Source organism: Chenopodium quinoa, unplaced genomic scaffold (genome assembly GCF_001683475.1).
Source record: "Chenopodium quinoa cultivar QQ74 unplaced genomic scaffold, ASM168347v1, whole genome shotgun sequence".
In the NCBI taxonomy this organism is placed as follows: domain Eukaryota; kingdom Viridiplantae; phylum Streptophyta; class Magnoliopsida; order Caryophyllales; family Amaranthaceae; genus Chenopodium; species Chenopodium quinoa.
Window position 1 is genome coordinate 1,444,032 of NW_018742484.1, and position 27,052 is coordinate 1,471,083.

General features: G+C 35.7%; 1 protein-coding gene across 2 annotated transcripts; it reads right to left on the minus strand.

Moving 5' to 3' along the window:
• Positions 1-371: 371 nt before the first annotated feature.
• On the minus strand, positions 372-26,954 carry LOC110719343. 2 transcript variants are annotated; one of them, XM_021898256.1, is made up of 9 exons: positions 26,869-26,954; positions 26,482-26,608; positions 26,139-26,207; positions 24,081-24,110; positions 22,560-22,592; positions 19,157-19,227; positions 4,816-4,897; positions 2,069-2,170; positions 372-904 (listed from the first exon to the last, which is right to left on the minus strand). In XM_021898256.1, exons 2-9 carry the CDS (start codon positions 26,584-26,586, stop codon positions 842-844), a joined length of 555 nt encoding a protein of 184 aa, XP_021753948.1. In that variant the 5' UTR covers positions 26,587-26,608; positions 26,869-26,954; the 3' UTR covers positions 372-841. The 2 variants fall into 2 exon arrangements, with proteins under 2 accessions (XP_021753948.1, XP_021753949.1); XM_021898257.1 differs by lacking the exon at positions 26,869-26,954 and adding an exon at positions 26,736-26,846.
• Positions 26,955-27,052: the final 98 nt, after the last annotated feature.

Here is a 27,052-nt window from a genome sequence, read left to right on the forward strand (position 1 = left end):
AAGACCGTGAAAAGTCAAATGAGAGAAAAAATTAGAAACAGAGGAAGTATATTAGTATCATGTGGCACCTCTTTCATACACTATACGCATGTAACAACATCCATTCAATCAACTATGAAATAATTTAGATTATTGATTAGTAAAAATGCTTCTAATAGAATTTAACTCATGACCTTAGAAATGTTAGCCATCATATTCATGCTTTCATATTCATGTAACTCAAATATATCGAGCTTTGATTAGGGGGTGTTTATTTTGTATTTCTTTAAATTAGTTCCTCTATTGCTTGCTAACTTTCAGTTTGTAACTTATACATGGAAACTCAAGTACCACAATATGATTTTAAAAGTAATAAGACAGGACATCACTAATTTCATCAATAAAAACTTACGTTATGGTGTTACCATTAATTAGTGACGAAACACTTGACATCATATTAAGTTACATTGAGACCACATCATCTCATATGGGTTTTTGCCTTAATAAAAGATGACACTCAAATTTGGTTGGGCTTTTTGGAGTGGGTTGGAATAGATCATTCTTTGGTGGAACAATTTTTGCTATGTAACCCCATACCATTAGTAGTTAACCCCATTCCAAACCCCTACAATTTCATACCCACTTTACCCTCTAAAAATCTAATTATATTCCACCCAAAATACAAATTTTAACTAGAACATTCAATCATGTATAAATCAAACAAATTTAGCGTAGTATTCCCAATCCATTCCATTTTAGTTTGCTGAGCCAAACAACTACTAAAACGATAACAAATAATGTATATTTTTGCAACGCACCAGTTAGACATGCCTACTTGAAAGCCAGAAGCTCCTTTCATGCCTCATCTATGATCAGAAATCCCTTTGTCACTGTAACTCCCATAGCTAACCATCATAGATCTCAACTGCAATCATCACATAAGTTACGGAACATTAAAAATTAATTAAGCGTTATCTCACTTTAGGATATACTTCGTATAACGTAAAAAAAACCAGCACAAGAAAGTCGGTTAGAGAAGAACCAGGTCAAAAAAGTAAATTCTACAAAACAATTGAAGATGAAGCAGAAGCAATTATAAATCAAAGGCTCAAAGCAAAGAACCAGATCAGGGATCTGGTCTATATATGGCAGCTGTGTTATGCAAACAAATCAATTTTGTCCAGTAAGTCCTATTAATTGCATTCTTTCACCTGACTGGAACATGTTTATTTTCCTTCAAGGATATCTATAGCATATACGTAGTATAAGAGATATATATTGTAACTTTCTAATGTCCACATATTCTTTCCATTCATTACGTGTAGGTTTGAGGTATGGGTTTAAATTCTAAAGATCATCAACCAAACACATGGTAAGGGTTTAAAGACTTTAAACCATTCTAAATCGATACCAAATACCTAGATTTTGTGGACCAAACACCCCCTTAATACGTTACATGAGGAATATTCCCTGCGTTTTACTTCTTCCATTAGAAAGATTTTCTCAACTTTCAAATTATTATTTATTTTCTTCAAGCTACTATACTGGTTAAGAGAAGAATGTCATAAATGATTGGCCAGAAAGTCGTTTAATATCTAACAAATTTGTAGAAACCTCCAGATTAAGAATATCATATATCAGCTAAATTCATTTCATAAATGCAGAATGAAAAAACTAAGATAGTAAATTACACCCCCCCCCCCCCTCTTCCCCCTTTCCCATAAACAACAAACTGCCTGTTTATGGTGTCCAAGAATTGTTATTGTGCAACAAACTCCCCATTTTGTCATTAAAGACAGTGTCCTAACCAGTCTGGTTCCAGTCTGGTTTCTGGTACGGGTCTGAATCTGCACAACCCTATTACAAATGGTCTTTTTAAAACTTAGAAGGGGCAATTCTAACATGGTCAGTTAAATGGTCACCCAAAAGCATAAATGGTCTCTTAAACCCCCTTTTGCATTATGATTATAATATGCATTTATCACATTCACATAAAAGACCAAATGAAATAATACAATTAAGTTTCTACAAATTGTCAAATACTATTAAATCTGCGTATAAGTGATAGGTTAAAAATTCAGAAGTGCACCTTTTCTATAGTTTCTGTAGGGCCTGATGTGTCATCAGACTCTTCACGTTTCTTTTTGAGAAGTTTGATCTGCGCTTTGATTTTATGTTTCTGATCTTCAACCTGGTTACAAGATATATATATTTTTTGACGATTACTCGAATCATAATTTTTTTAAAAAAAAAAAATTGGTTGCGTTTAGAAAACATGAGGCAAAGTCATCTGCGAAACTGCAGGGTGCAAAGGCTAGAGATAAGAAATAATAATTAAAAATAAAAAAAGAAAGGAGATGAACATAAGACCGTTATGCTGAGAAAATGAACTGAACAGTAACAATAAAATAGAAAACATGAGGCAAAATCATCTGCAAAACTGCAAGGTGCAAAGGCTAGACATAAAAATAATAATAGTAAATTTTTTTTAAAAAAAAAAAGAAAAAAGAGGAGATGAACATAAGATCGTAATGCTGAGAAAATAAATGAAACAATAACAATACAAACAACAAGAATCAGGAGGATTAAGTGTCATGCACTCATTTGGTGCTGCAAACTAACTAAGTACAGTTTTCAAAATTTATCACACAATTTGACAGTGTGTGCACAGTGCAAACATCCATTAAAACATGTATAGATCCCAATCCTACCAAACATAAACTCTACTAAATCCCAATGTAGATATTGAACTTGCACCTCCTCAGACATGTTGACTAATCTATAACATACTGAAATAGCATCAGATAACTCCCTCACACCGATTACTGCAAATGCAGGCTTTGCTGTTATTATCATATAGCTGTGGATATCGGATATCCAAATATTCTCTTTCTTTCAACAACCCCCACGCCCCACCCCGCCTCTCTTTCGCAGAATCTCAATTTTCAGTCTCACTCTTCTCTCACTCTCTCAAATCTCCTTCACCGGGCACCGACCACCGACTCACCTACCTTAGTGGGCTCTTTTAGTGTCTTAGATCTCCTCCAACGGCTCACGCTCACCAACCTCCGTCAACCAACTCAAGCTTCACGGCTCACCAAATCCATTGTCGTCACCAAGTTCGCGTCAACGGTCAAAATTGGAATACTCTTTTACTTTTTTTTTTTTCCCTCATTATTTTTTTCATTTTTGTTATAAATGATTATTTTGGTATATAATTAGTCTTACATTATTTTGGGTTATTTGATTTTAGATTGTAATGTTTTTTTCCCTGATTATTTTTTTCATTTTTGTTATAAATGATTTTTTTGGTATATAATTAGTCTTACATTATTCTAGGTTATTTGATTTTAGATTGTAATTTACTGGGACTTAATTGCATGACCACAAAGTTTTGGCTATCATAAGCTGTGGGGATAATTTTAAAATACAAGCTTCAACTCATTTGGCAGAAAATCTTTAGTTATGTGAGTAGATGAATTATGTGAACTTACATTGGGATATACTACCTCCGTTTCATATTATTTGCAACGATTAAACATTTACTACTCACACTTTATGTCAAATTGTTGCAAATAATATGAAACGGAAGTAGTAATAACAATTGCTTTCCTGCTACATGCCTCTACAACATAGAAATAAGATCAAAAATCAAATTTTCCATTAAATTTGTATTTTTTGTATTTATTTATTAAAAGGTTCGGATATTGATACCTGAACTATCCAATCCGGAAATTTTCGGACATTCGAATATCGGATATCGAATAACCGAATTTTCGGATATCCGATCCATGATCAGCCTTAGTGGACTAGGTTTTTCGGGAAATCGCGACAAGACACGGCACGACAAAGCACGCTTTAATAAGTTAGAATTGGCTTAGATACACAAGCAAGACATGGTGGCACAGGTCATACAACCCCCCCCCCCCCAAAAAAAAAAAAAAAAAAAAAAAAAAACACCATAAACCCTAAAATTCTAGAAGAAAATAATCAAGAAAAAAGGAAAGTTCTTTTCGTATCATCGGTTGTGATTTTAAATAGTCATTTGATTATGACAATTCCATATCAAGAGTTTTAATGTTTGAATTTGACCTTTAAAATCTTAAATTTACCATATTCATAGTGGTAAACTTTAAGAAAATGGGCGACGGTCATAGAGGGCATTAGGAACGGTGGCAGCGATTGCAACAAGGGGAAGTGAGGTGGTGGCGGCTGCAGCAACGGAAAAGGATTAGGGGACAGGTGGTGGCGGCGGAAAGGGGAAGGGTGGTAGCGGCGACATGAGAGAGGGAGTGTGGTGGAAATTGGTGAAGGAAGGAAGATAGGTGAATGACCAAACATCATCTTTATCAAAGGGAGTTACTTTCCTTTCCCTTCTTGATTTCATTCCCTTTACCATGTGCGAACCAAACGCCCCTAAGTGTCATTACTTAAAAGACTAAGGAAAATTCGGATTCAATGACACCAAATATGACATTTAAGGACAAATATACCGAGGAGCCTTGGGTCAAGTGTTATACACTTATATGAGCTTCCAACTTCCTAGAGGAAAGCCTGAGATCAAAGGAGGAATAGTGTGCAGGGGGAGTTGAGGGATGTGCCTTCCTAAATTGGGCTGATAGCCTGATAACCCTCAGATTGGGCAGCCCAACTTAATCCCTTAATATAAGTCCGACTTTACTTTAAAATTGAACAGCACAACAAAATGATAACATTGGTATGGTAAGTTTAGTAATGTCAGCCCCCACTCAAATAACCAGTACAAAAAAGTGCACATTTACATAATATTACATGCTATATATATCCTTTTAAAATTCAGAATAATTTGAATTTTACCTTATCTAGCAACTCCTCCAATGCATGGACCTCATTCTCCTTTGTAGCTAAAAGATCATGCTTGAGATGAACAAAATTCGTTCTGCACGCATAAAAATTTATATCAGATTAAGGTTATAAAATAAAAAGGAGCACAAACTGACAAGCACAGCTTCTCAAAAATAAAAAGCTTTCTGTAAAAAACAAAACAAAAAAAATCACTATTATTCATTTAAACCAGCACTATGACAATTAATATCAGATTAAGGTTATAGCTTACAATCAGCATCTAGGCATAGATCCTGCACACTAAGAGTTGATGGAGACAAGGTAATCAAAATCTCAATTAGAATAGAGGATTAGTAACCAATAGTCCACTAAACATATGAGATATAGTAACTTAAAGAAAAAACGGTCATACAACATTGTCAGAAGCTTACTGGGACAATCTAAACTCACGCAATCACTTAAAATCCACTCCCCCCACCTGCACAAAATTAAGTACTTAAAAGACAATTAAGGAAGCTACAAAGTTCCATAAATTTTATTTAATAGCTTAAGCCACATACTAAGCCATTGATGACTAAATTGACACTATCTTCACTACAATATACAAAGGAAAGAAAAACAATCTACAACGGTTGAAAGATCCTCAAAAGAACTAGCCCCATAAGAGGAAACATAATTCTTTTGTTCATCCACAGATATGTGGAGTGTATGAATATTTTTTTTTCCCCAAATCATCTCTCCACTCTTCGATATATCTCTCTCTTTTCTGGTAAATGATGAAACCCTACTCATGAAACTTTGAAACTCTACAATATTAAAAATAGAAACTACATTAACCAATGTCTTTGTATCTAATCTTGATGCTCTAATTTATCACTTGCTTGTTACCACTCTTCCTCATAATTTCGAAAATATGACCTTGACAATGTTCATTTTCTCTCACTCTTAGCCCCAACCCCATACTTGGTCAATACACAATCGTACAGTGATGAGCGTCATTTATTGCGCTCAAATGAATAAGTTTTAGGTCCCTTTTCTATATTTCCCTTCTCTACTTTCCTCTATTTTTCTTAGTTTTCATTGATTCTCGCCTTTAGTAACACGTTTAAGACTTTTAGTGGTTTATCGTGTTTTTAGTCCATAATTTCATATTTTATTTGTTTTTCTTTTATTTTACTTTTCTTTTACTTTTACTCTCTTTTATTTTATTTGTTATCTTTTTGATCTCTTTTTCTTTGTAATCTTTTGAGTTAAAGTTTAGAATGAAATTGCTAGTTGACTTTTATTTGCTTTTGCTTTTGTTATTGTTTTGTTTGCAGTTGTTGTGTTGTTATGTGCTTTTCACCTCACATCATCTCCTTCTTGCAGCACCTCACCTCCACCACAACAATAACACTCAACTTCAGAACAAACAACAATAGCAATGCAAAGTTTCTATTTCGGGCACCACCTCACCCCACATTCGCAGCCTTGGCTGCTGCACGAGCTCCCCTGCTTCGACCAGCCCTCCGCAACAACACAGCACGCAGCCTGCTTCCATCGCCAAATGTCAGCAACCCAATTTAACTCACACAAACCGCCACCAATTCTCACTCCAATTACACACCACTTCAGCTACGCCACCAAACCACCAGTTCCGCCCCCACACGTACCACCAGCAACAACAATTTGCAGCCCACCTCGCCAATTGCAACACGCCTCACAGCCATCAATCAAGCGAACCGCTTCGCGTGAAAGCCTTGTACAATCTGAGATCAATGGTCACGATTTATTGACACACCTTGTAGATGATAAAGATGGTCCGTGATGAAGTGCAAAACAGGGGATAATTTCCCATTTTAAGAGCAGCCAAAAATCAGAGCTGACTTCTTTTATTTATATTTGTTTTCTTGATCTTTTATTATTTATTTTACTTTTCATTTTCCTTTTTATTTTCTTTTAATTCTCATTTCTTTTATTCTTTCTTTTACACTTCTTTCCTTATTTTTATTTTCCTTTTATCCTTGTAAATGTAAATACCCATTTTTGGGGCAAAAATTAAAAAGACAATTTAGAATGGAATTTTAAATCTCATTTTCTTAGCTTAGTTGAGAACTTCTCTCTCTAAGATCTAGGGTTAGATTATGAGTAGTTTTAGAAAGAGAAAAATCAAAGAGAGATTTTGGATTTTGAAGATTCAAGGGTGACAATTGTATTGAAGATCTCCATAATCAATAAATGAGCATTTTTCACTATCTCTCCTCTTATTTGCTTTCTTTAATTACTTGTTTGATTTAGTTTTGTTGATTGATGATTTGATTAGTGTAGTTGTTCTTCAATTTTGGTTGATTCATGCTTTTAATTGCTTGTTTGGTTGAATGATGATGATTAGTGAGTAGATCCTCTTGCTAGGGTTTAGGTAAAGCATGCTTGATTGATTATTGTGATTAATCTGGGGATTTTGGTTGATTGATTGTTGAAATAAAATTGATTAATGGAAGTTTGCATGTGTTTAGTTTGATTAGGCCTTGATGACTAAACTAGATTGCATTGTGAATTCATTTGACATGGCCAATTGATTTTGGATTGGCAATTGTTGATTGGTTTGATTTGTGATTCTCTTAATTTGTCACTCTTAGAGGGAACCTAGTTTGATATTTAGGAGATAACTCTTCAATTCCAATTGATAGCTTTTACCATTAGTCCTCACAACTTTAATTAGCTTGACCTTTCCCAAATTGGTGTAATTATCATGATTACATGTTCATCCCCATTCCCTAGCATTTAGTTTGTTTGATTCTTGGTTTTGATAGTTAAATAGTGTAAGAATAGTCTTTCTTCACCTTTGACTTCGACCTAGCTTAGGCATAAATTGAAAACACGATAGCATTACCGTTCCTTGTGATTTGACCCTTGGCTTACCTCTATACTTGTATTTAGGTTAGATGAGTGATTATAAGTTTGTTTGACCTTCGGGAGGATTAGTCGACCACCCTAATTTTCCTTACGTCAAAATGGCGCAGTTGCCGGGGATCGAACCCGTGTCACCCACGTGACAGGCAAGAATACTTGCCACTATACTACACATAAAAAGGATGTGTGTGGTTCTTATGATCATGATTCGTCTTCTTGTCCTAACTTTTTTAATGATGTATGTGATGATTTTGATGGTGGCGAAAATGAGCATGTGAATTTTGTGTCTAATAATAATGGATCTCGATTTGATAATCAAAGAAGTCAAGGTAATAGGAATTACCGAAACCAAGGTGGTAATTTTGACAACTATAACCAAGGCGGCGGTTATAGAAACCACGGAAACCAAGGCTTTCGAGGTAACTATAACAACCAAGGTGGTTATGGTGGCCAAAATTATCACAATCAAGGTTAAGGGAATCAAAACCAAGGTTTTTTTTAACCATAATCAAGGTAGGGTTAATTGGAACAATTAAGGAAAGGATAATTTTCAAAACAACTCTGAAAGAGGCCCTCCTCCCGGATTTGTTCCAAAGACTCAAGCTCAAGGTGATAGTTCCTATGCACCTACTTCTACATCTTGGTCTAACTTGGAAGAAATCATTGAGAATCAAACCAAGTTGTTGAATACCTACATGGCCGTGAGTGATAAAAAGTTCAATGAGATAATGACCCACAACAAGATGCTTGAGAATCAAATCTCCCAACTTTGAAAGACCATGAAGCCCTTCTTCTTTACCTTCCCATGGCTTAGATCCTAAGAGGCCCATTAATGCTATTGTGACAAGAAGTGGTAGGGTTCTTAAGGATAGTTTCCCTAAGAAGAGTAAAGCAAAGGAGAGTTCAAATGAGACTTTGGTTGAAGATGAGAGAGATGATGAACCATTGGGTGAGAAAATTGTTAAGAAACCTTGTGAGGAGAGGAAAGAAAAAGAAGTTGTGAAACCCAAGCTTCCTTACCCTTAAAAGTTATTGAGACATAAGATGGAGTTCTTGAGACATAAGATGGATGAATAATTTGTGAAATTCATTGAAATGCACAAGCAACTTCACCTTTCCCTCCCCTTCACCGAAGTTATCCAACAAATGCCCAATTATGTAAAGTTTAAGGAGATTGTTAGTGGGAAGAGGGGGATAAATGCAATTGAAACGGTGAGTCTTACCTAGAATTGTAGCACTATAATCTTGAATAAAATGTCCCCCAAATTGAAAGACCCTGGAAACTTTTCCATCCCATGTGTCATTCATGATATGCACATTGATAATGCTTTATGTGATCTTGGGGCAAGTGTGACTCTCATGCCATTTACGGTCTATCAACGCCTCAAAGTTGGTGAACTTCCTACCAACATCACCCTTCAACTAGCCGATAGGTCCATTAAGTTCCCCAAGGGCAAGGTTGAGGATGTTTCACTTAGAGTTCGAAAGTTTGTTATTCCGGTTGATTTTGTTGTTCTTGAAATGGATGAGGATGCTCACATTCCTATCATTCTTAGACTTTTCCTTGCTACCACCGGTGCTATGATTGATGTGAAAAATGCTAAGATCACACTTAAAATTGGTGACGAAAGCATCGAGTTTGATTTGAATGCTAGCATGAAATTCCCTTGTTCTTCACTTGAGAATTGTATGAGAGTAGAAAATATTGATCATATTGTGCATTCCATGCATGAGCATTTGCTCAAAGCTAATGATCCACTTGAGTGTGTGTTGTTGAATAATGAAAAGATAGGTCTAAAGAGCAAGGAAATGGCATTCTATGAAGAGGTGCTTAATGTGAGCCTAGAAAGACATGGAAAAAGTGCATATGGCAATCACAAGTGAAGATGCCCTTAAGGTGGCAACATCCAAGGAAGGTAAGGGTGCGCCCTTGAGCTTAAGCCTCTACCTTCGCACCTAAGGCATGCATTCTTGGGTCCTAACTCTACTTTTACGGTTATTCTAAATTCCTCTCTTAGTGATGACCAAACTTAAATGTTGTGTGATGTTTAGAGAAAGCACCAAAGGTGCTTTGGGCTATACCATTGATGATCTCAAAGGTATTAGTCCCGCTTTATGTATGCATCACTTAACACTTGAGGAGGGTACCACACCTTCCATTGAAAGGCAAAGGAAACTTCATCCTCAAATGGGGGAGGTGGTAAAGAAAGAGATCACTAAACTCCATGCGGGCATCATCTTCCCCATTTCGAGTTCTAGATGGGTTTCACCGGTGCATGTAGTGCCTAAGAAGGGAGGAATGAGCGTTGTTGAGAATGAGAAGGGTGAACTCATTCCCACAAGGACGGTGACCGGTTGGCGGATGTGTATAGATTATCGTCGTCTAAACACATCAACCAAGAAAGACCATTTCCATCTCCCCTTCATAGATCAAACGCTTGAAAGACTCACAAAACACAAGTTCTATTGCTCTCTCGGTGGTTACTCCGGCTTCTTTCAAATCCCTATTAATCTGGATAATCAAGAGAAAACAACATTCACTTGTCCTTATGGCACATTTGCATATAGGAGAATGCCTTTCGGCCTATGTAATGCACCGGCTACTTTCCAACGATGTATGATGAGTATCTTTGGTGACATGTTGGAGGACGAAATAGAGGTATTCATGGACGATTTTTCAGTTGGAGGAACTTATATGCTTGACTCGGTGTAAGAAAGTCAGTTTGGTTTTGAATTGGGAGAAATGTCATTTCATGGTTGAGGAGGGGATCGTTCTTGGCCACAAGATATCAAACAAGGGAATTAAAGTTGACAAGGCTAAAATTGAGGTCATTGCCACCTCTGGCTAATGTGAAAAGTGTCCGTACTTTCCTTGGTCATTGGGTTTTTATCGAAGATTTATCAAAGACTTTTCTCTATATGCCAAGCCACTAAACGACCTTCTCCAAAATGATGTCGAGTTTGTGTTTGATGATAAGTGTTTGTAAGCTTTCAACAAGTTGAAGAATGCCTTGGTATCTACCCCTATTGTTCAAGCACCTAGATAGGATTGGCCCTTTGAGCTTATGTGTGATGCTAGTGATACGGCGGTTGGGGGTGTGTTAGGACAACGAGTTGACAAGAAACTCCATGTGATATATTATATGTCCAAGACACTAAATGGAGCCCAACGCAATTATACCACAACAGAAAAGGAATTCTCGACTATTGTACATGCTTGTGAGAAGTTCCGGAATTATTTGATTGGTTCAAAGACCATAGTGTTAACGGATCATGTGGCAATCAAATATCTCATGGCCAAGAAGGAATCCAAGCCAAAACTTCTCCATTGGGTATTAGAACTCCAAACGTTTGACATTGAGATAAGGGATAAGAAAGGGGCCAAGAATGTCTTGTCTGGAGGACTCTCAAGTTCAAGATGATATGATTTCTATCGTTGATGGGATGATAGGTGATGTCTTGTATGCTATGAACGAGAAAGAGCTTCCTTGGTTCGCCGATTTGGTGAATTTCCTAGCTTGTGGTGAATTCCCACCTCCATTCTCCAAAAACCAACGAAAGAAGCTCAAGAGAGAACCAAGGCATTACTTGTGGGATGATCCAATTCTTTATAAATGTGGTGATGATGGCTTATTGCGTCGTTGTGTCCCCAATGAGGAAGTTTCTAGTGTTTTGAAGATGTGTCACACGGATCCAAGTGGGGCGCACATGGGTGTTTCTAAAACCACTTCTAAAATTCTCTAATGTGGTTTGTGGTGGCCACATCTCTTCAAAGCAAAATATGTGATTGTTGCCAACGAACCGGCAACATCTCCAAGCGAAATGAGATGCCTCAACACCCCATTCTTGAACTAGAAATCTTTGATGTATGGGGTATAGACTTCATGGGACTGTTTCCTTCTTCTCATGGGAATCAATACATACTTGTTGCGATTGACTATGTTTCTAAGTGAGTTGAAGCCATTGCCTCCCCAACTAATGATCACAAGGTGGTATTGAAATTGTTTAAAAAAATCATATTTCCAAGATTTTGTGTCCTTAAGGCGGTGATTAGCGACAATGGTTCTCACTTTGTTCACCATGCCTTCCAAAAGATGTTGCAAAAACACGGTATTCATCAACGTTTTGGCCTTGCCTACCACCCTTAAACAAGTGGCCAAGCCGAGGTTTCAAATCATGAAATCAAGCTTATTCTTTGAGAAAATCGTGGCTTAAAATAGAAAGGATTGGGCGGACAAGTTGGATGATGCTTTATGGGCGTATCGAACGGCTTTCAAAACCTCCATAGGCATGACTCCATACAAGCTTGTTTATGGAAAAGCTTGCCATCTCCCGGTTCAACTTGAGCACAAGACCCAATGAGCTATCAAAGCCATTAATTTTGACTTGGTGAGTGCGGGTAAGAAGCAGTTATTAGACTTTCAGGAGCTTGAGGAGCTATGATTGAATGCTTATGATTGTGCTAGTTCCTACAAAGCTCGTTCCAAAGAGTGGCATGACAAAGAGTTCAATGTTAGTGAATAAGGTGCTTCTTTATAACTCCCAAATGAAGTTATTTCCCGAAAGCTCATGTCCCGTTGGTGTGGTCCTTTCATCGTCTTAAACGCTATTATGATGGTGCTTTTGTTGGTCTTCTCCATAAAACACTTCTCTACAAACCACCTTGAAGGGTGGAGAACATCAAGCTCATGATGTTAAAAGAGCGCTTCCCGGGAGGCAAGCTGGATTTTTAACTTTTTCATTCTTTTATTTTATTTTCTTTTCTATTATTTTTGCATTTATCATTTTTAATCGTTTCTTTTGATCCTTGTAAGTTCAATTTTGGAAGTTGAGTGATGTTAGTGAAGCTTGGAATGAGTTAGAAATGGCAAAATTGGCTGAGTGTACAAAATAGAGAACTTGGGCAAGTTGCATGAGCAAGATAATTGAGCTTGCCTAAGTTGAAGAATAAAATTTTTTTGCAAACGACCCTGCATTGGGCAAGTCCGTTTGCGCACCGAGCTAACCTTGTGCGCGAAGCCAGCATCATTGCCGCACTAGCATCATTGCCCGTGCGAGCAGGTGCTCGGCCTGCCGCGCCCGTGCAACCTTAGCCGACCGAGCATCACCTGCACGCAATATAAATAGCAGCAGCAGCAATTTCAGCACTTCCCAGCAACAGCCCTGACTTCTTTCGCACACACTATCTCTAAACTTCACTCATTTTTCATTTCATCTTTAAATCATCAATTAACATCATTTTCATCAACATTTGAACCAATTTTCACTCAAATTTTCACAATTTTTCGAATTTTTCATACTTTTGAAAACTTTGGGGGTTTTTTTTATTTGGGTGAGATTTTTGCTTAAGGCTTGTAATTGGAGCATTTCTTTCTACTCTAAGTGCATTATTAGGCTTCTATTGCTTGTTTAAGGTATGATTTCTTCACTTTCTTTGAATTTTTCATGATTTTCTTTCACTACTTAGAACCTTAATTATTTTGCTTTATTGAGTATGCTTTGTTATTGGGTTCCTTTTGCTTGCCTATTGATAAAATTGATGATGATTTTTATAACCAGTTTGGATTATTAATTGCTTGATATGAGTTCACCATGGTCACTTGTTCTTCATAGATAATGTTGTTCATGGCTATATTCACTAGTATGCTTAATTGATATGAATTTGATGAATAACATACTTTGATTATTTACTTGCAAATTTCTTCAAGAATGGTTGTGTATGTGAATCATTTATGTCTCTATGCTTTAAGCTAGTTAACTTAGTGCTTGGTATTATTCATCGTTTTGGCTATTTTCACCAAGACTATTTTGTTGTTTGCATTGTATATGGCACCACGTGGGAAACGCCCTAGGAATGAAGTGAGCTCATCATCATCTAGATCGGTTGCAACTCCGCCCACTCACATCGACACTATGGGCATTGAGTACTCCACGAATGAGCAATGGAAGTTATATGTTGAGCTTGCTAAGAGAAATGTGCGTCCCACTAGATTCTATTGCGATGTCACGGCCAAAAAGTTCTTTATTGGTGAGGAGGTTAAACGTTTGGCATACACCATTAGTTTGGACAGTTTCTTGTCCAAGCATGCTCTCACTTTCAAACGCATTACCTATGAGTTTTTGGCCTCTTTTAACGTCTAAGAAGTTGTTTAAGACAAACAAACGGTTGAGTATATTTGCTTTCAAGTCTTCAAAACCGATCATCGCATCCCAAAATCCGAATTACGGGACATTTTCAACTTGCAAAACCCAAGGAACCAAAAACATCCCGTGAACGACTATTTGAAGGAGTAGTATGGGTGTAGTCAACATTTCAAACAGTCTTTATAACCATACTTCTCCTTCAAATAGTCACTCACGGGATGTTTTTGGTTCCTTGGGTTTTGCAAGTTGAAAATGTCCCGTAATTCGGATTTTGGGATGCGATGATCGGTTTTGAAGACTTGAAAGCAAATATACTCAACCGTTCGTTTGCCTTCAACAACTTCTTGGACATCAAAAGAGGCCAAAAACTCATAGGTAATGCGTTTGTAAGTGAGGACATGCTTGGACAGGAAACCGTCCAAACCAATATTGTATGCCAAACGCTTAACCTCTTCACCAATAAAGAACTTTTTTGCCGTGACATCGCAATAGGATCTAGTGGGACACACATTTCTCTTAGCAAGCTTAACATATAACTTCCATTGCTCATTTGTGGTGAACTCAATGCCCATAGTGTCGATGTGAGTGGGCGGAGTTGCAACCGGTCTAGATAATGATGAGCTCGCTTCATTCCTAGGGTGTTTCCCACGTGGTGCCATATACAATGCAAACAACAAAATAGTCTTGATGAAAATAGCCAAAACGATGAATAATACCGCACTAAAGGAATTTGCAAGTAAATAATCAAAGTATGGTAAAAAAGCATGCCATTCATCAAATTCATATCAATTAAGCAACAATAAGCATACTAGTGAATATAGCCATGAACAACATTATCTATGAAGAACAAGTAACAAGTGACCATGGTGAACTCATATCAAGCAATTAATAATCCAAACTAGTTATAAAAATCACCATCAAACATCAATTTTATCAATAAGCAAGCAAAAGGAACCCAATAACAAAGCATACTCAATAAAGCAAAAATTAGGGTTCTAAGTGGTGAAAGGAAATCATGAAAAATTCAAAGAAAGTGAAGAAATCATACCTTAAACAAGCAATAAAAGCCTACTAATGCACTAAGAGTAGAAAGAAATGCTCCAATTACAAGCCTTGAGCAAAAATCTCACCCAAATAAAAAAAAAAACCCCCAAATTATTCAAAAGTATAAACAATTCGAAAATTTGAGTGAAAATTGGTGCAAATGTTGATGAAAATGATGTTAATTGATGATTTAAACATGAAAAAATAAAAAAAAAAATGAGTGAAAATGAAATATGAATGAATGAGTGAAGTTTAGAGAGAGTGTGCGAAAGAAGTCGGGACTGCTACTGGGAAGTGCGAGAATTTATGCTGAAATTGTTGCCGCTGCTATTTATATTCCTTTAAGCATTGACCATGATTGCTTTGAGGGTTAGGCCTTGAACTTAGATGATTTTGATGAAGATAAGGTTCAATCTGAGAAGGTTGATGAGGTATAGCTTACTTTTGATGATTATGAATATGAGAGTGAAGTGTTTTGTGAGGTTAAACCTCCAACTCCTATCTCAAATCTTCAACCATTGCCTTTCTCTTTCACCTTTGATGACACTTTTTCTTCTACATTTTCCACCATTAAGGATGGTGAGGCCTTTTTAGAGGGAGATTGTGATTCTTATGTTCATCTTGAGCTCCCTCCCAAGTTTGACCCTCAACCCTTTAATGAACTTTCTTTGAACCTTAATGATGACTCGAAGCTTTTGAGAGCTCATTTAGGGTGTGAAGTTTAAGATGAAGATGAGGTTGAGAATGATCTTGATTTGAATGGTGATGAGGTGGAAGAGAGCCCTTTGGATGAGAGTTCATTGGATGAGAGAGCTTCTGTTTCAATGGTTGGTGGTATAAGTGAGCGATCAATTTCTATTCCTCCACCTTAAATCCCATTTTCAAGAAAGCTTTATCTTGTTCCTTCCTATCCCATGTCATTACCTTCTTTTCTTATTTTCCTTCCCATTGAAGAACCTTTAGTCCCCCAAGTGCCTCATTTGATGATTATTGAGGATAATAGTGGGACTTCCAACCAAAAATATTTTGTTGAGAAGAGTATGTCTTCTTTTTCTTTTATTTCTTCTTCTTTTTCTTATATTCTTGTTTTCTCCTTTTCTCCTTCCTCTTCTTGGCATAGCTCTTCTTAACTTCATAGGTTTGCAGTAAGCTTGTTGCATGCCCTTATTTCGTCATGTACATACTTACTTTCTTATAAAATGTGTAGTAGTGCAATTGACAAGCTCTTGCGTTCATTGCAATATTATTAACTAGAGAGCAAGCCTTTCTCGGGAAGTAACCCGTGTTTTATTGCTTTCATTTTCTTTTCTTTTTAGTATAGATTTTTCTCTCATGGAAATGTTTGTGTGCCTTTTTTCTAGGTACATGACTTGATATACTCTTATGCATTAGTATTGGATCATGAATCAAGGTAGTGTGAATCCTCTTTCCTAGCATATGGCATATGAGGCATAACTTTGAAATTGGCTTTGAAAGGTTGAATTAGGTCATTTGCGGGTATTTACACCCACCTATACCCGGTAATACCTTTCCTTGTTTTTTCTCTAATGTTTAGTGACTTGTTGGACATTTGTTGGTTTGTTGGATGCTTTTCTTTCTTTTCCCCTTCCCACGTATTATTTGGTTTATGTGTGAGCATGTCGTCTCATTCAAGCTTGGGGGAGGGTATTCTATCATGTTTGGTGGGATTTTGATTCTTTTATGTTATGCACATTTGTATATCCATTTCTATTTTCTTATATTTTGAAAACTCCAAAAAGATTTTTGTTTCTATCGAGGCAAATTTTGCAATGTGTCTTTGTTTTGTCATTGCTTTGGACATCATACTTTTGGACTTGTGTTCTTGAATGCTTTTCTTCCTAAATGGTAGAGGTTTACACACTTTAAGATATCTTGGGTTGACTCTAAGATATGATATGCTAAGGTAGTTTGTTAAGAACTTTAGAACCATGAAGTCCTAGTTCACTTGATTGTGGTAAGATGGAGTTGCTCTCTATAATGGATCTAAAACCAAAAGTGAGTTTTTCCTATCCCATGTGAGGTGTCCTTTTTTTAGCCTTCTTCATATTTTGATTAAGTGGCAAAATAGGATCCTTGGCTATTGCATTCTTTTATCTAGAACTTGACTTTTACCTCCCAAGATCGCGACCGAACCATTTAGGGGATGACATAGGCATTTCTTCGGGGTCTCTAATTTTCTTCTTCTAGGTTAGTTTTCAATTTTTGGTTTTGGTTTGCATTTGCCCTCTTGCTAGCCCATTTGAGCCATTTACCTTCTTTTCTCTAACCTCATTACAAGCTTTCAAGCCATTTGTTTCATTATCTACCTTTAGTTTTTGTGAAGCTAGTTGATCAAAAGTATGTGTTGTATTAAAATTTGTGAATAAAAGCAAATGCAAAATGAAGAAAAAGTCGTCTATAGTTAAAAGAGGCGAGGACAATGCAATAATTTTGAGAAAAAGCAAATGCTTTGAAAAAGTGAAAATTTAAAAAAAAATTAAAATGAAAAGTTCAAAAATATTTTGATGTAGGTATGATCTCCCTAGTTTAGAGCATTGAGGACAATGCTCCATTTAAGTTTGTAATGTTGCTTTGAATAACTTAGGCCCTGTAGGTATTTTTGTTTGAGTTTCAGGAAAAATAAATTCAGATAAGGGTTAATAGTTCAAATAAGTTCAGATAAGATAAGTTTAGGAAAAATAAGTACTGATAAATTGTGATAAGGGTTAACTAGGGCTATCCAAGTTCAATTTATAACTAAAATAAGTTCTAATAAGGGCTAATAAGTTCAGAAGAGATCAATTAGGAGAATAGAATGCACCCTTAATTATGGTGTTGAGGATTGATCACCCTTTGCTTTACAATTAGATGTACCATCAAATTTCAAATTTTTAGCCTACCTTTACCCCTTTGCCCTTACGTTACAACCCTTTAAAGACTTTTAGACCCTAATGGATGAGTCACTAGTCAGTGAAGGAAGATAATAGTCAAGCCTATGGAGCGAGTTTGGTCAGCTAAGACGTCATGTAGCCTTGATTTTCATTGCATTTTTCCGGTTCCTTCGAGGAATCATGAGATGCTCACTTAAGGTGAATTTGAAGCTAGTAGGAAGAACGCGGTAAGATTGCTTGGGACGAAAGGTGAATTGCGTCTTGTTAGTTCTCTATGCTTAGCATATCTTATGTTTCAACCTTAGGTATCTTGTTTAGAAAGACTTGCATCCATTTGTGATTGTTCATTTGCAAAAGTCCATTCAAGAGCATTTGTTTTTCTTTTAATTTCCTTTTCATGCTTTGCCTTGTTTGGTTTGTGAGAGTTGTGGGGTTAACCTCTAGGGAAACCCTCACAAGAGCATACTCGTCCTCTAGGGCGATCTAGGGGTTTAAATGGTTTGTCTCTAGTTTTTAAAATTGACCGTGATTCCTACGAAAGTGAGTTAGTGTATATTTTCATCTCTTCTACCTTTCTATGCTTGAATAAGTTTATCATTTTCCCTTGGGTTTGATTTTGTTTTGCTCGAGGACGAGCAAAAGTTTAGCTTGCGGGATATAGACATAGATTCAAATGCATTTCATTAGAAAGATTATAATAAAAGAGTTTGGTATATTATTATCAAATTGATTTTAAATCATAAAAAAGAGAAATCATTAACCAACTCCATTAGATATTTAGATTACAAGTGGAAGAGTACCACATTAATGGACTTCAAGTCTTCAAGGATACCAATTTGGATTTTAATGTTTTTATCATCTAACCACTTATGCCTCCTCAATTCATCATCTTCTCACTCTTTCATACAGTATACCAGCTCTCTCTTGTGGCAAAGCAAGTTAGGAAATAGATGAACTCTAATCCACTACTTTAACAATATTGTCGTTTGGAGCAAGATTTGGCCATGAGTATCCACATAGATCATAGCGGGCTAATTAGAAATAAAATTAAAACCAGATAAGGCTTTCCTTCTCTCACCTTTTTTCTGGGTACTTCTAAAGTGGAAAACTGGAGATTCTACTTAGTTAAGCCTCCACACTATACACTTGCAACAGTGTAAGCTACCTAAGACCTGAGTAAACCTAAATAACCCATCTGTTATAACCAATAGGACAATATCAAAGAGTGACACTGGATAATTACCAAGCTCACACCCTTAGAAAAAGTCTACGCAAGATCTCATGGTCTCAAAGTGACAAAGTGTAGTTATAAACACTAGAAAAATTGGATAGGACTGACCATCTAGAACTCATAAGACAAATTGTTTCTTAGAAATGCATACTTCTTTGAAAATAAAGGATCCAGACTTTGCTGCTCCACAAGGTGTTCAACAGTGTCCAAAGTGGTACCCACCTGCAGATCAAAGGAAGCGTGTAAATCCATGTTGCACTAATACAGATGCTGTGGCAGCAATAGTAAAGCCAACTGCCATGAGAGTTACTCATTGCCAAAAGCTGTGCTTTTTTTAGTGTTCCAAAGGGACTAGTTGTTTCTTCAATTTAAGATTTATTAATAGAAGGCAAAATAAGGTAGACATGCAACATCAACCTCCCATCTTGATTAAATACTCGGACTTGAGAACAGGGACCTGTAAAAGTGTGGATCCAAGAGACCAAATGGATATTTCCAAAAATATTATGTGCTTGAATCTAATTTGGAGTTTCTTAACATTAAATCCTATCCCTGAGGGTACTATGGAATGAAATACAAAGTAAACCTAATTTCCTCCCATTCCTGACTACTCTCCGCATGCTCAGGTCCCTTTTCAAGCTTTGAACCAGGCAAACATAGAAGTTAGATTCAATTGTTACAAACCTCAGAACTATATATTGCTAGGACCTGCTCCTCCAATGCCTTAAAGAGTCTAATTGTCTACACCTATTGCACTTTGAAGTGCAAAGTATCCAACAAGATATTTGAGTTGAATTGAAAAAGACTCTGCATCATAAGCTGAATTTGTCCCTTCGAGGCTATTTCACCTATTTGGAGTTTTAAGGGGTCTCCTAAAGCATGCAGTGGATGCTACAAAAAGCACAATACCTACAGATGATGAGCTCAATCAAAAAAGAAGAATTTCAGCCTTGCACTACGTCCTAATTGCTGAAAAAAGGGTGCTAAAGGAACAACGGATACAGGTTTGTATGCTAAGAGAAGAGGCTTATGCAAACTGTGTAGGGGAAAGCCCAACAACTCCAAAAATTCAAAGTATATTTTTCTGAAAATTTTCTATAATGCAATTATGCGAGTCAAGTACTTTGACAAGAGTATCAGTTATCTTTTCTACAATTTGTAGATAAAACCATGCATTATTCTCCCAAAAAAAATAAAAAAAAAAAAAAAAAGAAAAAGAAAAAAACTTGTTGCCTATTTTGTTCATAGATTTTCCAAAATGTGAGACTCGTGTATAGGATTGACAGATCAGAAATGTTTCTTTGTGGTGTGCTAATAATCTGACAAACAATCAGCCCTAATTTTTGAAATTTCAATACGCCTTCTCATGTAACTATGTAAGTTGCTTGAGTGTTCCACCTTCACAAGTGCAGATAATAAGTCGCATATGAGGCATAATGATTATCCAATAAGAATCATTTAAAGATGGCTTGACAGGAAAAATTGTTGTCAATACACCCAATTGGTGTCGGTGTTTTGTGCTTCTGAAAGCCATAACCTAGATGATTTAACAGCCATGTAGAACAATTATCTGGCAAGAAAAGCAGACAGAAGAAAGAAAAGTCCCATTATCTGAAGGCAGTGTATATCCGAAGATTTGCTAAAAAATGATTTGATTGATGTTAATCAGATGCCATGGGAGTAAAAGTATGCTGTGTCAAGGTAAAAGCAGAGGATCATCTGAGTATTTTATGAAGAATGTGATTTTACATATTTTGAACCGAAAAACAAGGAAAGTTCTAGTAGAATATTGGACTTCTTTTCTAAATGATATAACAGTTTTTTTACAAGTACCACATAATAGTTGTACCAGAAATGCACACATTCTTCTGTTGATATTGTGTTCTTAGACAAAGCCATCAACTTCCAAAAACAATATGTAAAGGCAATATACTTAAATATACTATGGCCTATGTTGCACTTCTTCAATTGTGAAATTCCCTTCTGTTGGGAATCTTGGGATAAATCCTTTATATAATAGAATGTTTGTTATAAGTCCTTTATACCATATCACTCCAAAAACCTCAATCAGACAATTCTAAGAAATAACTTCCAAAACCATTCAAAAAGTAAACGTTACCTTACTATCTACAAAATTATTCAATAACTACCTTAAAACAATAATCTCTTAAAAAATTAATCACTCTTCCTACCACAAAATCAACTGCCTACCATTGCAAAACATGAAAATTTAATAAGTATTATGTTATTCAGTGTATTACCTATACGTGCATTTGCACAGGTAAACTCTACTACTCTAGTGAGTATAAAAATCTGTTGATTGCTGATCAGTCAACAGCTCTGCATGTGGCTGCAGTTTTGCTGTATTTGCTTATCCCTAGCGAGCCTTGATCACCTAAGGCCTTGGGACTTTATTATCTTCTGGGAAACTATTTGCCTTTACTTACTATAAAATTCTTAAAGTTAAACTTCCTAAAACTTGGTCAGCAACCAATCAATGTGAAACTAACAACTTAGAATACTAAACAGGGCATTGTGGAGCAAAGGCGAAGCTAGGGGTGGTTAAATGGCTGTTAAACAGTGTCGCCCCTCCCCAACCCCACCCCTCCAAAGACAAAAACAAATTTTATATAAATAATTGATATAGTTACAGATCAATAAAAGCTTTATACTCCAATGATTAAAAAGTTAAAAGTGCAAGGTGGATTCTCGGACTTTGGTTCAAATCTTTACTACTGCAAATTTTACCAAATTATTTTTTTCACCCAACACTCTTAATGTTGATTTTAAACTTTGGCTTTTCAACTCCACAAAAAAATAAATAAAAAAAAAAAAACCCCTCCCCATGGTTGTGGAGACAAGCAAGCAGTCAATTTTAGTGGAAGACTTATTCTTCCCCTGCTTTAAAATACCACATTTCAATCATGTGTGTGAATGTTCATTTCTCATCCCCCTCTCCAACACCTCCCCTGAAAAAAAGAGTAAGCAGTTGTTTTTAAGACACAGTTCCCATGGCCTTTGCAGAGTATCACTACCTGATTCTGACCTAACACAAAATCAAGGAAAATTTGAGCAAATGCTGAAAATGCAAGACAAAAATTTAATCATCAAAAAATTACATAATTGATTGGTACAGCTGGTCCCTTGCAGTGCACCAGTGTAGCAGATTATAATAAAAACAAAATGAAAGAGAATTAACGTATACGGAGTAGTTGATTGCAAACATAACTTAGTTTCAAGGCTCAATTAGGAAATAACTGATTAGAAAGGAGAGAATTGGTAGTCAATCAAAGTAGACTTAGTCCACATAGATTTCAACAAGCACAGCAATATAACAACAAACAAAAAATGACAGGAAATTTCTGGTCACTTATAACATAGGCTCTGTACCAATTGTTTGTGAAAGACATCACCATCATGCTCTCTATTGTATCAATCAGCCAATTGAGAGCAACAACTCATTGTAAGTATTTATCAATCAGCTATCTACAATGCAAGCTTTGTAATTAGTTTGGCAATAGCTATTAAATTTAAAAAGATATTATAAAGCATACCTGTGTTTCATGACATACTAAATCGAACTCATCCTGAAAAAGTGCAACATTTAAACTAGTATTAACAGCAGCTTGAGATGTTTCACACAACAACTTCCAACACTAAACCAAATGCGTAGAGAGGGTTTCCAGTTTCCAGAGTACTTATTAGATGCACATGGCTTAATAATTTAAATAGTCCTCAATCACATAATAGTTCAAACACTTATCAATGCATCGAGTTTTAGGAGAGCAGTTGTGGTTGTCTTCTCTATTGTATTTTAATGGAACTGTTGACATGATAGGAGATAGTGGGATAAGCAAATTGTTTTTATAATGGAAAAATAGATGTAAAAGGAGATGGTGGGTCCAAAAAGGAAAATAAAATATAAGTGCTAGGACACTAGGACCGTAAAAGTAAGGGTTGCAACTATTATGAGACAGATAGAAAAAACAAGTGTTCAAAATATTAAGGGATGGAAGGAGAATACATTAGTATGGCAACCAGAGACCAACATGCTATTAATTTGACAAGAAAACATAGTATCTTGAGGGAAAGGGGGGGAGAAGGGAGATTAACTAGAGAAAGAAAATTGATAAACATGAGTAGATGAGTTAAAATAATGCACAAGCTTATTGCACAATTTAACAAAAAATAATTAGATTCTATTTCTTTGGAAAAAAAAAAGGTAAGGAAGGATGTAACTTTTTGAATCAGAATCAAGCAGGAAAGCATATGGGGAATAAAGAGACAGAGGCATAAGTAGAATAAATCAAATAATGCAATCTTGGAGACATTGATACAATCCAAGGCATAGTGGAAAGGTAAAGGATCAAAGGGCACTCCGTTTCCATTAAAAGAGAAATCTTTAGTTAAATTCAATAAGAAGGCCATCATGGACCAAGATTCAAATTAATCAATCGTGTTGAAATAGTTAGAATATTGAGCAGACAAAAAAATTCAAACTAATGAATACGTGTTTTCAAGAGTGTGGTGGAAAAGAATACTTTAAAAACAGTGAAACAGTTACAAAAAGGAGAGCATGCTGATTTTTTGTTTTAGTATTCGCTAAGCAAAGAAATTCTTATGGCCTTCTGGGTAATAAGAGCCATGCCCTCTAGAGCCTCTCCTCTTGCTTATGTAAAATATGCTTCCAAGTTGGGAAAAAACCAATTTCATCCATAAGACCATAAGGCTTGCAAATTTAACAAGCATAAAAGGGAAGATGATGAACTTAAAAAAATAAAAATTAAAAAAAAATAAAATTCCATTCATCCTTAGAAAATCCATTTTCATACCATTTTGTGCCGAACTCCCATTGAAAAATTGTTTTTTAGCAAGATTATTATTGAAAAGCGGAAATCTTTCCTACCAAGAAAGGAACACCTCTCTTATACTGAAGCAGAAATGAAATTTAAGAAAAAAAAAAAAAAAAAAGACAGTTTCAATTACTGGGACAGAAAAGTAAAGAATTTGCATGTGAAATACAATAAAACTGCAAATAAAAACATTTGAAGAAGAAAAGAGCAAAAAACCAATACCTGCATATTTTCATGTAGCGATGTAATGACCTGTTAAAAATAGAGAGAGAGAGAGAGAGAGAGAGAGTGAATATGAAAGTCAGCTAGCTCAATCTAGTTTAAGGAATAATAGAAGACTGAGCCAATTCATTTTAAACCATATTGTGTTTTCTTCCAGTAAAGAAAAATGTCACATACATGTAAATTATGCTTTCTATATTCGAGGTATATTATACAACATAAAATGTCACTCTAATATTGAGAAATTCTGCTTAGTGACACTCATTCATAGAATGTAAACTTTGTTTAGAACCAAACTGTATTTACTATTTAATAATTGTTATGCGGATATTGAACTATTGTTTGTGGTCGACGTTGATTGACTAAACCTTTTACAAATTTTCTGCTATTCCTCTATAAAGTACTTGAATTGATTTCACATGTTAGGGGATTTCAGGAAGCTACAGGGCCATGTAAACTTTCACTAATTGTAGAGCTTAGATTGGGTTGTCCTAGCAAATGACTTGAGCACTAAATTGCAACATATTTGAGACCAGAGTCCACCAGACATGATTGTGGAGGCAAAGCCAATTAGGGACCAGATAGAATAGCAATTCAACTGATTTAAGAGTTAGCTATTTGCGCAGAAGGGCAATCAATTGTACTCTGGCGCTGTTGCTGAGTAAGCTTTCTTATGAATTTTGAATTTTTGATTGTATCGTTTTCCTTTGCACTAGTATTCTAGTAAACAAGATTTTGAGTTAATATCAAGTGATTCAAATATGTAATAAACAATATCCAATCCTACAGACAGAAATACAATCGAAAGTGTTAACCATAAAGCTCGTCATCTAACTAATGAGCAAGTTTCTGGTCTAAGGGCTAAGTTGACGTCTTACTGTCCTAGTGAAGCATGGGTTTACTTATAGATTTACATACCTGTACTACTATGTTATTTCTAGTCTCTTAGAAAGTTATGAACTTCAGAAGTAGCCTCCAACAACCAATAAACAGAGAGCCAGAAGTTATACATTAAGTAAAGCTGGCTATAGAAAGCTTATGGCACAATTCGATAATATGGTGCAAAGAAGATGACGAATTAATTATTTCCAATTTCATGTTCTCACTCTAGTACTCCTTAGCTTCTCCAAAAGCCTTTTATTAGTAAAAATAAAATTCCTTTTGACTAGATACAGTGATCTAACAGGGCACCAATATACAAAGCTCAATTTCAAAAAGTTGAAGAGCCACTACGGGGCACGGGGGACAGTCACCACATGTTAGACGTCAAATGAATCACAGAATATATCAGGGACAAACAAGTGCAAAGTTGAAATGTTCTACTTGAATAACATAATAGTCTTAGTAGATGCTAAACCTGAAGTCACAATTAACAATGCAGCTCTTCCATTATTATAGAGGATCCTCAAAAAACACTAAACAAAAGAAGCACCACTTAGTACATAAATCACATTGACATCGAACCGATAGCCTTAAGTGACTCCTGCAACATTTTCTCAGATTATAAAATCAGGCACATCATCCATTGCATTCCAGCAACTACAAGTAAACGTGTCCTGATTTGGAGTAAGTTATGCAATTGCAATGCTACCATCAGCAGATTTATGAAGATCGCACAATTTATTTGACTGGACTTGCAATGTCACCTAGGTGCTATGGAAGAACTAACATGAAGGAGCCTGTGATGCAAGTGTGTGCCAAATTTCCAACAGAACTAAATTTCCCGGCAAATTGCTACCTTTCAAATGATCAAGTTCATTCATGTGGAGGATCTAACCGACATCTTTCTTCTAACCTAAATTATGTTATGTGACACTAAGAATTTTATGGTCTCAATGTCTCATTTGAGCTCCAAAATAATTGATTTGCCATTAGCAGTAATCACATTAGCAGTAATCACTGCCAATCAATCATGTCACTTAATTTTTCATAACACTTATCGCTGTATTAGAAATTTCAATTTACCACTAGATAAATAAATTGCAACATACGGGGTACAATACAACTACAAGAAAATGTTTTAGCAATCATCTATTTATACAATGTTGAGAAAATTACCTGAATATATAGCTGATAAAGCCGATCATGCTCTGCTCCGGTGAACCTTGGAAATGCTCTACAGAAATCCTAACAAAAAAAAAAAAACCAAAATTAAATAGTAGTAAATTTATCATTTCACAACATAAATTCGAAACATCATATATATACAAACTATACTGAACTCCATTCCTACCTCCGGGTTTAGTTGTCACATTACAAATTCAAATTACATCATCAATCAATGCGATAGTTAATTCTAAACAATACAAACTTAAACTTGAGCTCGAACTCGTGAAACAGAATAAACAATCAAAAACAGGAAATTAAAAATCAAAAAAATTACAATTTAGTTAAAAATTACCTCAAAAGGAAAAGCCGTAAGCAGAAAACCTAAGCAATGCTTAAATGATTTCTTCAAATTGGAGTGTCTGGTTCCAGGAATTGCAATTTCAACTGATTTCTCCATTTCTCTACCTCACGAGCTAAACCTACGCCATAATTGCAGAATTTCAACTTACAATTTACAAAAAATTCACTCTCAAATTTCCAAAAACCCTAAATTTGCAATGTTTATTATGCAGAATTTCAGTCGGTTAATCGCTAAAATGAACTCACGTTTCAAATTTAGTATACTAATATTACTAATTACGAAAAAGTAAATTGCAAAAATATGATGATGAATATTTTGAATTTGACATCATTAGTTAAGTTGAAGAGAGAGGGAGTAAAAAGTAGGAAAAGAAATTACCTGAAACGAATTCAATTTTCTCCCCGCCTTCCTTATTTTTTTTTTTTTTTGAGGTAAGTAATTAAACGGCAATCCCCGGCACTTCCTCCTAAATTTTTTTCTCCCTTGTTGTTGTTGTTACAGTGATAATTGCAACTCTTTTCTTTTACGTTTATTTCATAATAGTTGTAACCTGTGATGCACA